At 40.7% G+C, this 12,910-nt stretch overlaps 1 protein-coding gene across 1 annotated transcript in view; it reads right to left on the reverse strand.

Annotated features, from left to right (window-relative positions):
* The window catches only part of LOC122829601 (lysyl oxidase homolog 4-like), a 31,097-nt gene that overhangs the window by 8,301 nt on the left and 9,886 nt on the right, over positions 1-12,910 (reverse strand). The window contains 6 exon segments of the mRNA XM_044114291.1: positions 1,178-1,340; positions 1,896-2,063; positions 2,158-2,312; positions 8,514-8,694; positions 9,491-9,698; positions 9,812-9,850. Coding sequence (XP_043970226.1) covers positions 1,178-1,340; positions 1,896-2,063; positions 2,158-2,312; positions 8,514-8,694; positions 9,491-9,698; positions 9,812-9,850 — 914 coding nt within the window.

Raw genomic sequence — 12,910 nt, forward strand, 5'->3', positions numbered from 1 at the left:
TTACGGCGGCCCAAAATAAGATAATAAAATTAAAAGATGGATCGTTCTTAAAGTTCTGGCAGTACAATTAGCTTATCACCTCAGCCACTTAAAAGGTTCTCACAGGCAAACCCAGTTATTATTCAGCAGTTCCACCCAGCAGCAATCCGACCAGCACCAGGGCAGGACTGGTGACCGTTATTAATATCACTGAACAATTTTATTTTATTTTTGTTGTTGATGTCAATTTAATGCAAATAAAATGGTGTTATACGTTGATGTTTCACTGTGAGTTGTGGTAGGGTCCAAAGTCAACCAAAAAGTAAAAAAAAAATCAAACCAGACGTAAGAAAACTGCAAACATGGAAGTTTGACTGACCATGCGCTCTTTGGACCGCTGCTCTTTATATACAGAAGTTGGCAACACTGCAGGTCAGTGAATGCACCATACTAAGCTCTAACAGGCTCAGTTTGCGACTTTGAATCACCGAGGCACTGATGAAGTCAGATAAAGCACAGAGGAGAAAGACGCCGTTTAAAAGGAAATAATGTTTTTTAAGACGTGTTGAAACATGGCGGCAAGAGATTGAGAGAGAGCCAGACTTCAAGCAGATATGAATGCAGTACAGAAACGTTTCTCTGTCTGATGAGTGATTGACTTTGGAGAACTGTCCTAGACATTGGGAGCCTTTTGGAAATCCAAGACTTAATGTAGGGAGACGTTTTCTACAGTACACACAGGGACACTTTTGGTAATGCTAGCCATGCTAGGCTAGGTGGTCAAGCAAGTTGCTAGAGAGAGATTAAAATGTGATTTTGACTTTGCTTTACTCCCTGTTCTGTGTGTGCAGGTCCCTCACACACATCTGGCTCCATTGCTTGTGTTCCCACTGTGCATGAAGGCAGAAACTGGTATCGGCACAAGAACGGAAATCAGTCCCGAAATTCTGACCGGTGCATCTCCTTTCAAGATCAAGAAGTAAGAAAAGTGCCAGACTTATGGGATAGATTTATAGTGTGGTTTTAAATGAAGACTTTCCCAGCAAGTGGAGACAAACAGCTGCGAAGCAGAAATACGAGTTTCACGTAACACTAGCTCCCCACAAAGCCTGTAAATAAACTAGTGCAGTATAGCATTTGCTAGAATTTTATTTAACAATCTCTCTGCTACAAATTAAGTCGCTGGGTTTGGACTCACTCTCCACACATGTCACTCCGGCAGCCCTGCCGTCTCCCCCTCGGGGACAGTAGACCTGACCGTTCCTGCGACACTGCTGGATGGACATCTCCGTGCCCACGCAGTGGGTCCCACTCAGCAGCACGTCCCTGGCGTCGGAGGATCCCGGCCAGAACCAGGTCTCCTGAAAACACAGGAAAGTGGAGCACGTTCAAGCACAAAAATAATTAGAGGCTTAAGCCCTTCTGGAAAAACAACACGGGACAATTAGGAAGAATTCGGTGCAGAGAAGCACACAGTAGGCTCTACTATAAACACCAGAACACATTTTTTTATGGGCACTATCAGTACACATTATCACATTTTCCACTCTTATTCACAATTTGAAAACTGCTTGTTAAATGTTCCAAGCAGCACCCCTCCATCCCCCTCCACCCCGAAAAAACACATTCGGTCTGCCGTTTCCATGCACGGTTCTATTTTCAGTTTGTTTGCTCTGTGAATTCCCCTCTTCCCCCCCTCCTCTTCCGATCTCTCTTCACTTCACTTTCCCTCTTTTATTTTCAGTGCACTGGAAGTGGACGTTTGAGAAGCCTGTAATTACTGCAGGCCTCAGTAATAACACAGCACAGTCATACAAACAGCAGGATGGAGAGAAGGAAAAGAGAGAGAGAGAGAGAGGAGGAACACACAAAGAACAAAAGTTCACAGACAGAAAAAGAAAAGGACTAGAATTCACCTCATGAGCCCTGGAGGCGAATCCCAAGCCGAGCTGTCGGCAGACCACCATGGCCTCGTTGAGGCCAAAGTTCTCGCTGCAGACCGAGCCCCAGCGCATCGCTCCTCCGACCTCCATCAGCACCTCCACACGGCCCTCTCCACGGTCCCTTCCGCCCGCCAGACGAATCTGGGTCCGCAGAGAGGAACGAGCGTCGCAGTTTCAGAGCAGAGACACTCATGTGCTTTGAACATAGAAATGTGTCTCTGTGCGCTCAGCTCACGGTTGTCTGAATGCCGGTGTTGGGGACGTTGCAGCGGACGGCTACATCCTGGGTGTGTTTGCAGGTGTAAAGTGGTACTTGTTTGTAGACGCAATCCAGGATAGACCTCTCTCTGCCTGTGCACTGGACGCTGTTCATGTGGATGGGACCGGTACCTGAGGAGGAGCGGCGGAGAGACGAGATAGAGTTCACATGCAAACTGCAAAGCTGTAGTGCAAATATACAAAAATTAAGAGTTCACTTAAAATGATCAATTTCTCTGATTTTACTCCTTATAGGTAAATGTTTGAGTAAAATACTACTGACAACATGTCTCCAAAATTAACCCCCCAAAAAATAAAAAATTGCAGTTATTTGCAGAAAATGAGAAATGGTCAAAATAACGAACAAAAGATGCAACGCTTTCAGACCTCAAGTAATGCAAAGAAAACAAGTTCATATTCATGTAGAAACAACAATACCAATGCTTTAACTCGGGAATATTTCAAAAATCAATATTTGGTGGAATAACCGTGAGGTTTTCAATGGGGTTCAGTGCAGTGGTCTCTTTAGAAATACACTTTATAATCATATTCATGGAGCCCTAATAATGTACACAATGGGGTTGAAAAATGACAGTGACCACAACTTGAAATATTGACCAATAATAAATGACAAGTCATGCCTGAGATGAGAAAATGTGTTTTTCTGAAAACGTATAAACTTTGTGTGCTCTGAACCTTTATATGTGTAGCACATTTTAGAAAACCATTAGGGTATCCAAAGTGCTGTACATTAAAACAGAAATATATATAAAAAAACAAAAACAAAACACAAAACAGACAAACATACTAAACGTACATGACAGGTGTATTTTAAGGTGCCAATGAATAAAAGTGTGGTTTTCCAAACATTTAAAAACAAAACAGAACAAGAGGAGGCCTGTCTGACATTTGAGGGTAACTTATTGCATAGAAAAAATATTTCTGAAGCAGTCTTCGAGTTCACCAAGTTTGCACGGTCCGCATATCCGATTCCGCTGAGCTCTTTCTACATCGTGGCATTTTCTGACAAAACCACTCAAAATTATGCAGGCAGCTGTTTGGGCAGCTCAGTGGCAGGCAGCACAAGGGGGCTTACGCACAATTATTAATTCATATCATTAAAAATGTAACTTTGACTACCCATAAGTCAAAATCATAATGTTGAATTGTATGTGTGACGAATCTGGTGAGATATTTAGAAAGAACCTTTGACTCGTCAAAATGTAACTGAAGATATCTTGGGTAATTTTTCTTACTAGTCAGAATGTGAATGCAGATATTTTAAATCACCATCCAGGATAGTCAAAATGTAGTTGTGTCTAGTCAATACACATTTCGAGGGATGTAGAATGGTCACGCGAAACCAATTTTATAATAAAACGGCCTGCCATACCTTCGGAGCTTTTCTGGCGCTTCATAGGCGGCGAAACGTCAGGCTGGGTGAGTTTGATATTTTGCAAACTAATTGGAGGTACGAGCGGGTTAGCGGTTGGAAGAACTAGGCATTTATGAGAAAAAAAAAAATCCGAAAACGTTAGTGATAGGACGCAAATTAACCAACATTTTGATGGATGGACCAAGATGAGTGATAACAAGGGACCGAGCAGCACGACTACAGCAGGTTGGCAAGCATTTTCTTTATGTGTTTGTGTTTTTGGATGCCTTCAGGGAACACAGAACATCAAAGGCAGCCGATCAGCAATGCTACGACACACGTGCATTAATACAATAATCTGCTTGATCAGTTAAACTCAATCCATACCAGGAGACCAGAAAAGGGCACACGTTGCTTTATTGCAAAAGAAAACATTTTAAGAAAAAGTCTGAGTTCAAAGTGAGAAGCATAATATCTTAATATACGGACTACATATCCAGTTGTTTTGGTGTTTTTTCCCCATTAATATATTAATATATCCAATTTTTCTTTTTTTTTTTTTAAGCTCAAGAAAATTACAGATATAGTCAGTAATTCACTTCCTGTGTGTTTAGTTGACTGTATTTGTATTCTAACAACACTATGAATGCTCTACAGTTGATCACTGTGCCAGCTGCGGTGGTGGAGTTGTAAATGAGGGACACCATAACGCCTGTCGGAGAAGGAGTGAGGAGAAAAGGATGGATACGGATGGACAGAACATGTAGGAAGAGGTAGAGAAGCAGAAGAATCGAGAAAGTGGGTCAGAATGGATCAACAGAAGAACCAGGTAGAGGTGCAGTGTGCAGTGACTGGGCTGACGTTAATGTCTTTCTTTGGGATTCTATTAAACTCTTAAAATCAAAGGGCTGTGGTCCAAACCCACGGCTTTCTAAGCAATCTAAAAATAAATAAAACAAATTTCTTGTAATTTAATAGGTCTGTACGGAGGTTGTCTTTTTGTTCCCTGCCATTTGCTTTGATTTTTACAAGCTGCTTACGTAATACAATTTTGTCGACTGATTTTTAATTTTTCAATTTTGCTATTAAACACATACACACAGTAGTTTTGATTTCTGAAAAAAAAAAAAAAAAAAAAGAAAAACCCAAAAACTTAGTGTTACTATAATAAAGTTATTTTAAAATTAAGCTGTTTTAAAATTATGGTCCCACTTTCATCCACTGTGCAGTCGGATAAAAGGCCTCTCCAAACCAAACTCCTGGGCTGAATTTCAACCCCAGCCCGCCCCTGTATCCATCAAACCTTGTGAAATTATTGCCAAAAAGCTCGACTTTGTGTTCTTCAGACCATAATACATTTTCCAGCAAGCCTTTGGTAGACGTTTCACTTGCTTTAGCAGATTATTATTATTATTTTTTATTTTACCAAGCTCTAACCATATTTCTTTGTGAGAAAAAGTTTATGCTTTGCCACCCAACCTCTTGACTCAGAACTTGTTCCTGCAGATCCTTTAATGTTGCTGCAGTTTTTGTAACGTCTGTGTTGCAACAATGTTTTCTCAAATTATTCACTATTTCCTCGGTGTATATAATGCAGCTGAAATGTCCTGTGTGCTCATCTAGCTGACTCATACTTTTCAGAAAGAAATCCCTTTGAGGCCCTGGTTGACTCCGTAAACTATTGTTTTGCTGTGAGAGGCGGTGTAGAAAAAAAAAGCTTAACTCAGAAAGCTGAATTTCATTTGTAAGTATTTAGAGGCATTTATGCTGATGGCAAGTACAAGCTGACTTCTATTTAACACCAACTTGGATGTGGGCAACACTGAAAATAGCCCCATCGCAGGTTGTTAAGAGCTTGTGTTTGCTTATGCAACCAGATTATTTTAGTTATTTTATTTTGGCTCTAAGAGATTTCAGTTTGGAGTTCAGTAAAATTGTTACAAGTTATGGGGTCACATAAAAACTGGAAAAAGTTGTGAAATTGTTTATCTTGGCATTTTTGACAATGTGTGCACTTTCTTATATCTACTCTATTTCCTCTAAGTAGCAGGTTTAGTTTTATCCACTCTCCGAATTAAGCGCAAAAATAACTCATAGTAACAATCCTTATTTTCTTTAAAGTATGTTTTTTTTATTTTTTATTTAAGAAGCAGGAGATTCAAAGGTAGTAATTTTTAATAAGTCCTATCATCTACTCAGCCGGTATCAGCTGCCCAAAAAAAACTAAACTTACACTATTGTAAGCATTTCAACAAAGCACACTTCCTCCTAAGTGTCATGCATTTGGTTATAAACTCAAGTAAAGTAAGAAATTATCTGCAGATTTTATTTGTATTTGATGCAAAACACACAAACAATCAAACGCTGATTATGAAAAAAAGGGAGATGAGTGTGAAGGGAACCGTCAGTGGTAGGTAAAATATGTCCAAACCAAACTCTCTTCCTCACCTCATGCAGACTTGGTCCTGCACAAGCACACACACATCAAAGACTCCAAATTGGCTTTGCAAACACAATGTCCATTAAAAAGCTCAAATGCCTTCTGGTCTTCTGATGTGGTTCTGAAACTCGGGACTCTGCTTTCTAGAAGCCAAACTGCAAAATGAAGGGAGGTCTGCTAGCACGTCTAAGTTTGCGAAGGTGTTTGAGGTCCTGGCAGAAGAACATTAATGGCTAATACAAGGAAAAAATATATATTGTTTTGAACTGCTTACATCTACTGCTTTGGTTTTTTTTTTTTTGGTATCATAACTGCTTATGGTCAAAAACCTATAATAAGCAAAACAGATGCATTAAGCAGTTGTATTATTTCTAAAACTGTATCATTTTCTTTGCAAATTTCTGCTATGAGGGCCATAAATCATTATGAGGGCCATAAATCATTATATCATATATATATATATATATATATATAGTCTATATATATATATATATATATATATATATATATATATATATATATATATATATATATATATAAAATGGGAAAGAATGCATTTCTTCTTAAGCTATTTGCTATTTCTATCTCTCCAATACTTATTATTGGTCAAAATCATCAATCAAAAGAGGCAAATGATTTCCCAGCATTTCTCACGTCCACTGTCTTCTATAGGCTTGTTTTTGTCCTTTGTATGACACGGGTCGGCATTCGCTGCATTTAGCCAAGTTTGATCAATTTAAATGGAAAAATTAAAGCAAAAATACTTTGTGTTGTGTTTTCAGATTTTTATTTTGTCTGTGAAAATCTCACCCTAAAAAGAAAAAAAACAAAGTGTTCAGTTGCATCAAGCGCCTGAGGCTGCAGGACGAATTCTCTTCATTCCTGAACTGTGGTTGGCGGGGGTCAACAAAATCTTCCAGAGGGCCACAAATGGCCCCTGGGCCACACTTTGAACACCCCTGGTCTAAAATATTTGTAGAAACTCTTTCAATGAAGCAGTGATTTTGTGGAAGGTACTAACTTTGTCAAACTGGAAGAGGTGTGGTAAATAATGGTGTCAAAAATTGTGTTTGGCTTTAGGGTAAAGTAAAAATGAAAGCTGCATGATTTATTGGATAGAACAGAAAAACTTTGTCCATATTGCAAGCTACCTCATTGGGTATGTGAGATGCACAACCTAAAATGATTAAATAATGAAATAGTGGGAATATCAGGGTAGGCGTGGTGATCAGGAGTCAAAAAGGTCCTCAAGTCAAACTGTCTTTAGTGCTTCAGAAAACCTTGGACTTGCCCCATTTAGAGGAACATGAAAGAACCTGAAATGGCTCTGCAAACACAGATGAATGTCGGATGTGGCTCTGAGTGTTAGAACTCTCCGCTTCTTAGAACTAAAATAAATCCCAAATTGCAAAAATAAAATAAATAAATAAAAAGAGCAAAATCTCTTAGCAAGTCTATGTTTGTGTAGGTGTGTGAGGCCCAGGCAGGAGTCCCTGGGAGCCCTGTAATTAGGCTTTAAAAAGCTGATGATGTCATCGAGTGTGTAGCGTCAGGTTGTCTCCGCTGACTGCACAGTCTTTACCGTCTTTACGTTAACTCTTACAGATTAGAGAAAAAAAAGCTTGGGAAGCCTGAAGCCACGTTGCCCAGTTCCGACACCCTGACCATTCCACCTAGTTTTAATACAGCATTTAAAGCAGCACGCACATGCTTTCCAAGAATTATTTCATTAAGGAAAGTAGAGAGAAGGAAATTCACCCAGTCTATTAAAGGGCATGCTGAGTGCTCGTTTGGGCAGAAAGATAATGGGAGGAAATGAACGTGATTACAGACTGACTGCAAGAAGTACGGCAAGAAGAACCACTGGAAACGAGTGTGAGAAAGTGGGGTCTCACTGCTGTTTGCAGGAGAAAAAAAAACTAAAAAGCTCGACTCCACGACAGCCGGAGTCGGAGGATGCATTTTCTCACCCACAACAAAAGCTCAACCCAAAACAAATTACGTACGAATGTTTACTCCTGCTCGCCACTGATTGCCTGACGTCCCAGTTTCAAAGCGGCGCGAGCTTTTCTCAACCAACGAGTTTATTTTGACAACAACGCATGCCGTTTTTTTAAAGTTTTTTTTTTATGGCTGCCCTGACCCTCCCAGCTTAGTTTACATTTTATATAATTGGTCATGGGGAGAGTTCCTCAACACTCAGCAGACATCAAGCTGTAATCATTCCCGCCGCGTTTATTTCTCTTCAAAAGTGCGTGGAGATGGAGGAGCGAACTTAAGGAACACTCAGTTGCACTGTGAGGGGTTCAGTCTAAATCACTCTGTTACTCTGTTCCTGCTATCGATGCAGGAGGAATGCAGGTCAGTTTTGATATCTATATATCTGGATAACTGAGCCAGCCTAACCCTCAGCCCCCAAAAAAGAGGAAGAGAGTGAAATGTATCTCAGATAGCATCAGAAAAACCTCAAAGAGCATTTTGAATGTACAGGTCGAAGCGTCTATTGCTTAATGCTTACCCTGTCCGAGTTGAGCCCTGGTGAGCGCCTCCTTGGCCGAGCCGAAGCCCAGTTCTCTGCAGACCACGCTGGCTGCGTTCAGGTCCCACAGGTGGTCACACACTGTGCCCCACTTTCCCTCTTTCATGACCTCGACACGGCCCTCTCCGAGACGGGGCCCGGCCTTCAGACGGACCAGAGGCTAGAAGGAATCATTTTCAGATTATTAAACCGAATGACAAACTAGATTTCGGTTGTCATATTATTATTATTTTTCCACAAGCCACTATGCCGTTTTCATTCGCAACAGTTTCATTAAAGGTTTCGGTAAAGGGGATAGGTCCGAGTTTTTGACCTGGGGTTCTGTCAAAATATTGTGAGCAAATAATATCTTACCAGCCGGAAACAAGTCTTCTAATTTATTCATTTAGTATAAATCCATATTAGTTTGTCCCACAGGCTAAATGCAACGCCAAGAGAAGACGAAACCAAAGTGGACCTTTACCATCTTCAAAATTGGCAAAGTGGTTAATTCAAATGCACATTCTTTAACTTTTAAGGTAGCGTCATGTTTGCTTTGCTTTTACAAAAAGGTGAATATTTACATGCTAAACGGAGGAGTGAGGTTAAATTAACTGTTTGAGTTAATTTAAAGTTAATATTCCTTAAAAACTGACGAACCCATAGCGGTGAGTGAAACATATCTTTAAAGTGGTAGGTGCCGTATTATTATTTCAATATAAAACGGAAAACTAATTAACACCGCTCTTAGCTTATTCTTCAAAACTTTAACTTTTGCAGAAGAAAGGAAGCTGGAAAATCATTTCAATTAGCTGAACCTATTAAAAAATTACAGCAAGTTTAAATACTGGAATTTCCTCAATTTTACTTGCTTCCAACTGTTTATTAAACGGACGAGCTTTGCAGATGGCCAAACTGTCTCGCTGTGATGTTGAAGTTCAACCCTTCATATATTTGCTTCAGTTTTCCACACTAACCGCGACAGGAGGCGGAGCAGGAGCTCTGCCGAAACGCTCGAACGGGAATCCAGGGACGCAGCGGACCACCGCGTGCATGCCCCCCCTGCATGGCACATCACTCCTGGGGAGGGACAGCTGAGCGGGACACTGTGCTAAGGACACCTCCAGACCCTGACACTGCACCTTCTCCACCCAGTAAGACTTCTTAGTGATCAGGGATCTCAGCCTGGGAAAGAGACGAAGTGATATATGAAGTGCATCAATAACTGGGCTTAAATTAAATCTCTAGATTGAGATAAAATGTACTAATTTATTACAAGGAGGAAACTTTGATCTTACCTTGATGAGGGATCTGCGATCTTAGAGTCCCATAGTTTCCTGAAGGACAAAGAAGGGTTGTTTTTTTTTACCAACAATGTAGCAATGTAGCTTTACGTTAAACAGGCTGAGCAATCCCACAGTCCAACATGTTCCCACGGTCCCTCTTTCTCAGGGATCCTTTTCTCCAGTCCTTTTGTGCAATGTGGTCCATTACATTTTGAATAAACACGGTGAAATTACAAGCAAGAAGGAGGCAGAGCATGATCAAAGAGCACCTCTCAGAAATAAACTAATGTTAGAGACAGAAATTTAGATTTTCGATTTAGTTGAACCGTTACACTTTTAAAAAAAATAAAAAATTCCTTTCATTCCTTTCATTTCATTTTGTTGGACCTACTAGTTCTGGGGTTTATTTGTCATCCTGCCTCACTGTTGGTCTATATGTCCACAGTGAATTTCTGATCTGAGAAAACCATGCAATGAAAACAGAGGTTATGAATAGAGCAAAACGGGTCGCCAACAGGGGCCAGTAAAAATTGTCTGACTCCAACCTCTGCAGAGGTTTTGCAAATGCCTGCCAAGCCCAACAGGAATCTTTAAACTGTGTCTAGTTTCATTCAGCAAGGGTCTCATCCAACAGGGGCAGCAGTGTGTGAACAAAACGAGGCCCCGTACGTTTGGACACGCTCCCGTTCAGAGAAACATTGTAGCTGACCGCTCGGGTCAGTCTGCGTAGCCACAGACAGGTGCCATGTGACTGACTCTTTATGAATGAACAAAGTCCGTCGGAGAGCTGGATTTAGAACTCCCTGAACAACCAGTTCAGTTTGGTTCATGATTCATGATGCAATTAAATATTTAGCAGCCTAAAAAAAGAGATGTTTCTTCTCCAGCAAAATCCAAGCGTTCCAGTGTTTCCCTAGTTATTTTGCACATGTCTGAGGCTGGATGGGTTTATGAAAAAAACAGATTAAGAGTTGTTTCACCCGGACTTTTTTTTATTTTTTTTTTATGGGGAGGAATAGTTTCAGATAACCAAGAAAACTGAGTTAAAATAATCAGTCCAATGTGTTAAAGCCAAATAAGTGAGTTGTCCAGGACAACAGAGAACTATTTTACAGTTAAGCGCTGCACTACCATGCATTGTCAAGGGCCATCACAGAGCGGCCCTGGACAACAGCATTCTACTGCTTTTACTCGTCTAAGCTACGCCCTGAAGTGAAGTCATTTCCTTTACTTAGCATGTGTGTGAGTGTGTGTGTGCATGAAAGCAGCTAAAAGAGATACAGAAAAAAAATCCTAGAGTCATATATTCCATAGCAGAATCAGAAAGGATCAAACCTGAACTTAAAATATGAGTAAAAATAACTTTTATTTTCATATTGTAGGAACTTCAGAATTATGTGACTAGCTCAAAAATCAGAGCTTACACTTGGAAATGATCATGTTCTGGTTGCAAGTCAGATAATTAGCTAACTGTGCTCAAAGATGACGCCACCACAGCACGCCCTCTAACAGGCTTTTTTAAAAATTTTATTTTATTATTATTATTTGTTTACAAACTATACTAAATAATAAAAACAGCCTGTCCATGTAATCCACGGGAGGATGGAGATTCCCAGGTTCAGATGGTGTGTCTTTGACTTCCAGAGGCGTAAAAGGTGAAGCAACAAGTTTGCTAGATTTCTATACTTCTGGCAAAGTTTAGAGTAGATTAAATTGTTTAACCCTGCAGTGTTCTTAGCGCGATACTCAGGAAGAGCGCGGCAGATGTCACGGTCGGCCAAGCAGGTGACCCGTCAGCCCTTCAGTTTGCAAAACCACTCACATAAAAATGCTGTTAAACCAGGAACTCCACCAGAACAGTGCACACGGTAAAAAGCTCAGGCGGGGTGCACTACAGGAGGTTAAAACTTCACCTATTAATTTTTAGCTAGCTTCACTACATTGTCACATTTAGCTTACAGAAAGAGTGCCAATTTGACAACAGTAAACTGACACGCACAGTGTGGACAGCTGTACAGCTGCAGGAGCTAGATAAGATGCTTCCATCTATTTCTAGCTTAAGAGTAAAATTAGGTCAGAAAATGGCTTTTGAGATGCGATATTTTAGGATATTAGTCCTGCAGTTTAGGCTATTAATTTTATAGAGGCAGTTGAGGGGGGTTGTTTCCATTTTTTGCTTTTTCCTCAGTAAAAGCAGAAAGCATTGTGGGTGGATCTCGGAAGGTGCCACATGAAATCCGCTGAGTCAAAGCCATATGTAAGTGGTGAGTTTCAGCATCTGTTTGCATGTGATTATGTGAGAGAGCCATATTTCTCTGCGTGTGTGCGTGTTTGCACCATTTAAAGCCTTACACAACATGGCGATAAATCAAAGTAAGAGAGACAGACTATGAGGGGGTGTTGGTTCATGGTTTGGAGGCAGGGGAAGAGGGGTGAGAGTGCTACCCATATAATTGCCTGCTCTGCTTGGCAGTGTCTGCCTTGTGGTCCAGCAGTAGCATGTTGGTTCACACACAGCAGACAGGGAAATATGCACGTACATATCTACTCCCCCTGACTTCTCTCCTTGTAAACAAAGCTCTTTAAAGTCAAGGCTATAACCAAACGCCAGGAGAGCATGCTGGGAAACACGGAGCATGTGATGTAAGTCTGATATCGCCAGGTTTTATTGGAACGGTCCATCGTTTTTGTAAAGGGAGAAGTAAGCACTTTTGGTTTCCAGCTGTCTTTCAGCCTCTGGGAACCAAACAACTGTGTGACGCTCTGTGATGGGCTGGGAACAGATTGAAACTGACTTGATCTGGGAGTTTTATTGGAGAACAATAAAGAGCTGTATAAAGGTTGGGAACAGAGCTCTGGGGAAGACTCTCTTATTTCATAGGATCGTCAGCTCGATTGGGTTTTAATGAAATTCTAACAACACAATAGGAGAAGCCACAGTGGAACAAGACGCTGACTCACAAGAAGCTGAAGATAACCTGTTATTACAAATCTCTGCACAAATTCAGGGACAATTGGCTCATGGGAGATTTCCATTCTCGCTCCATAATGACCCTTCATCATCCCCACCCTCTTTAGAGTGGCAAAAACAAAAAGGGGTCCCAATGATGC

The sequence above is a fragment of the Gambusia affinis genome, linkage group LG04, assembly GCF_019740435.1.
Source record: "Gambusia affinis linkage group LG04, SWU_Gaff_1.0, whole genome shotgun sequence".
NCBI lineage: Eukaryota > Metazoa > Chordata > Actinopteri > Cyprinodontiformes > Poeciliidae > Gambusia > Gambusia affinis.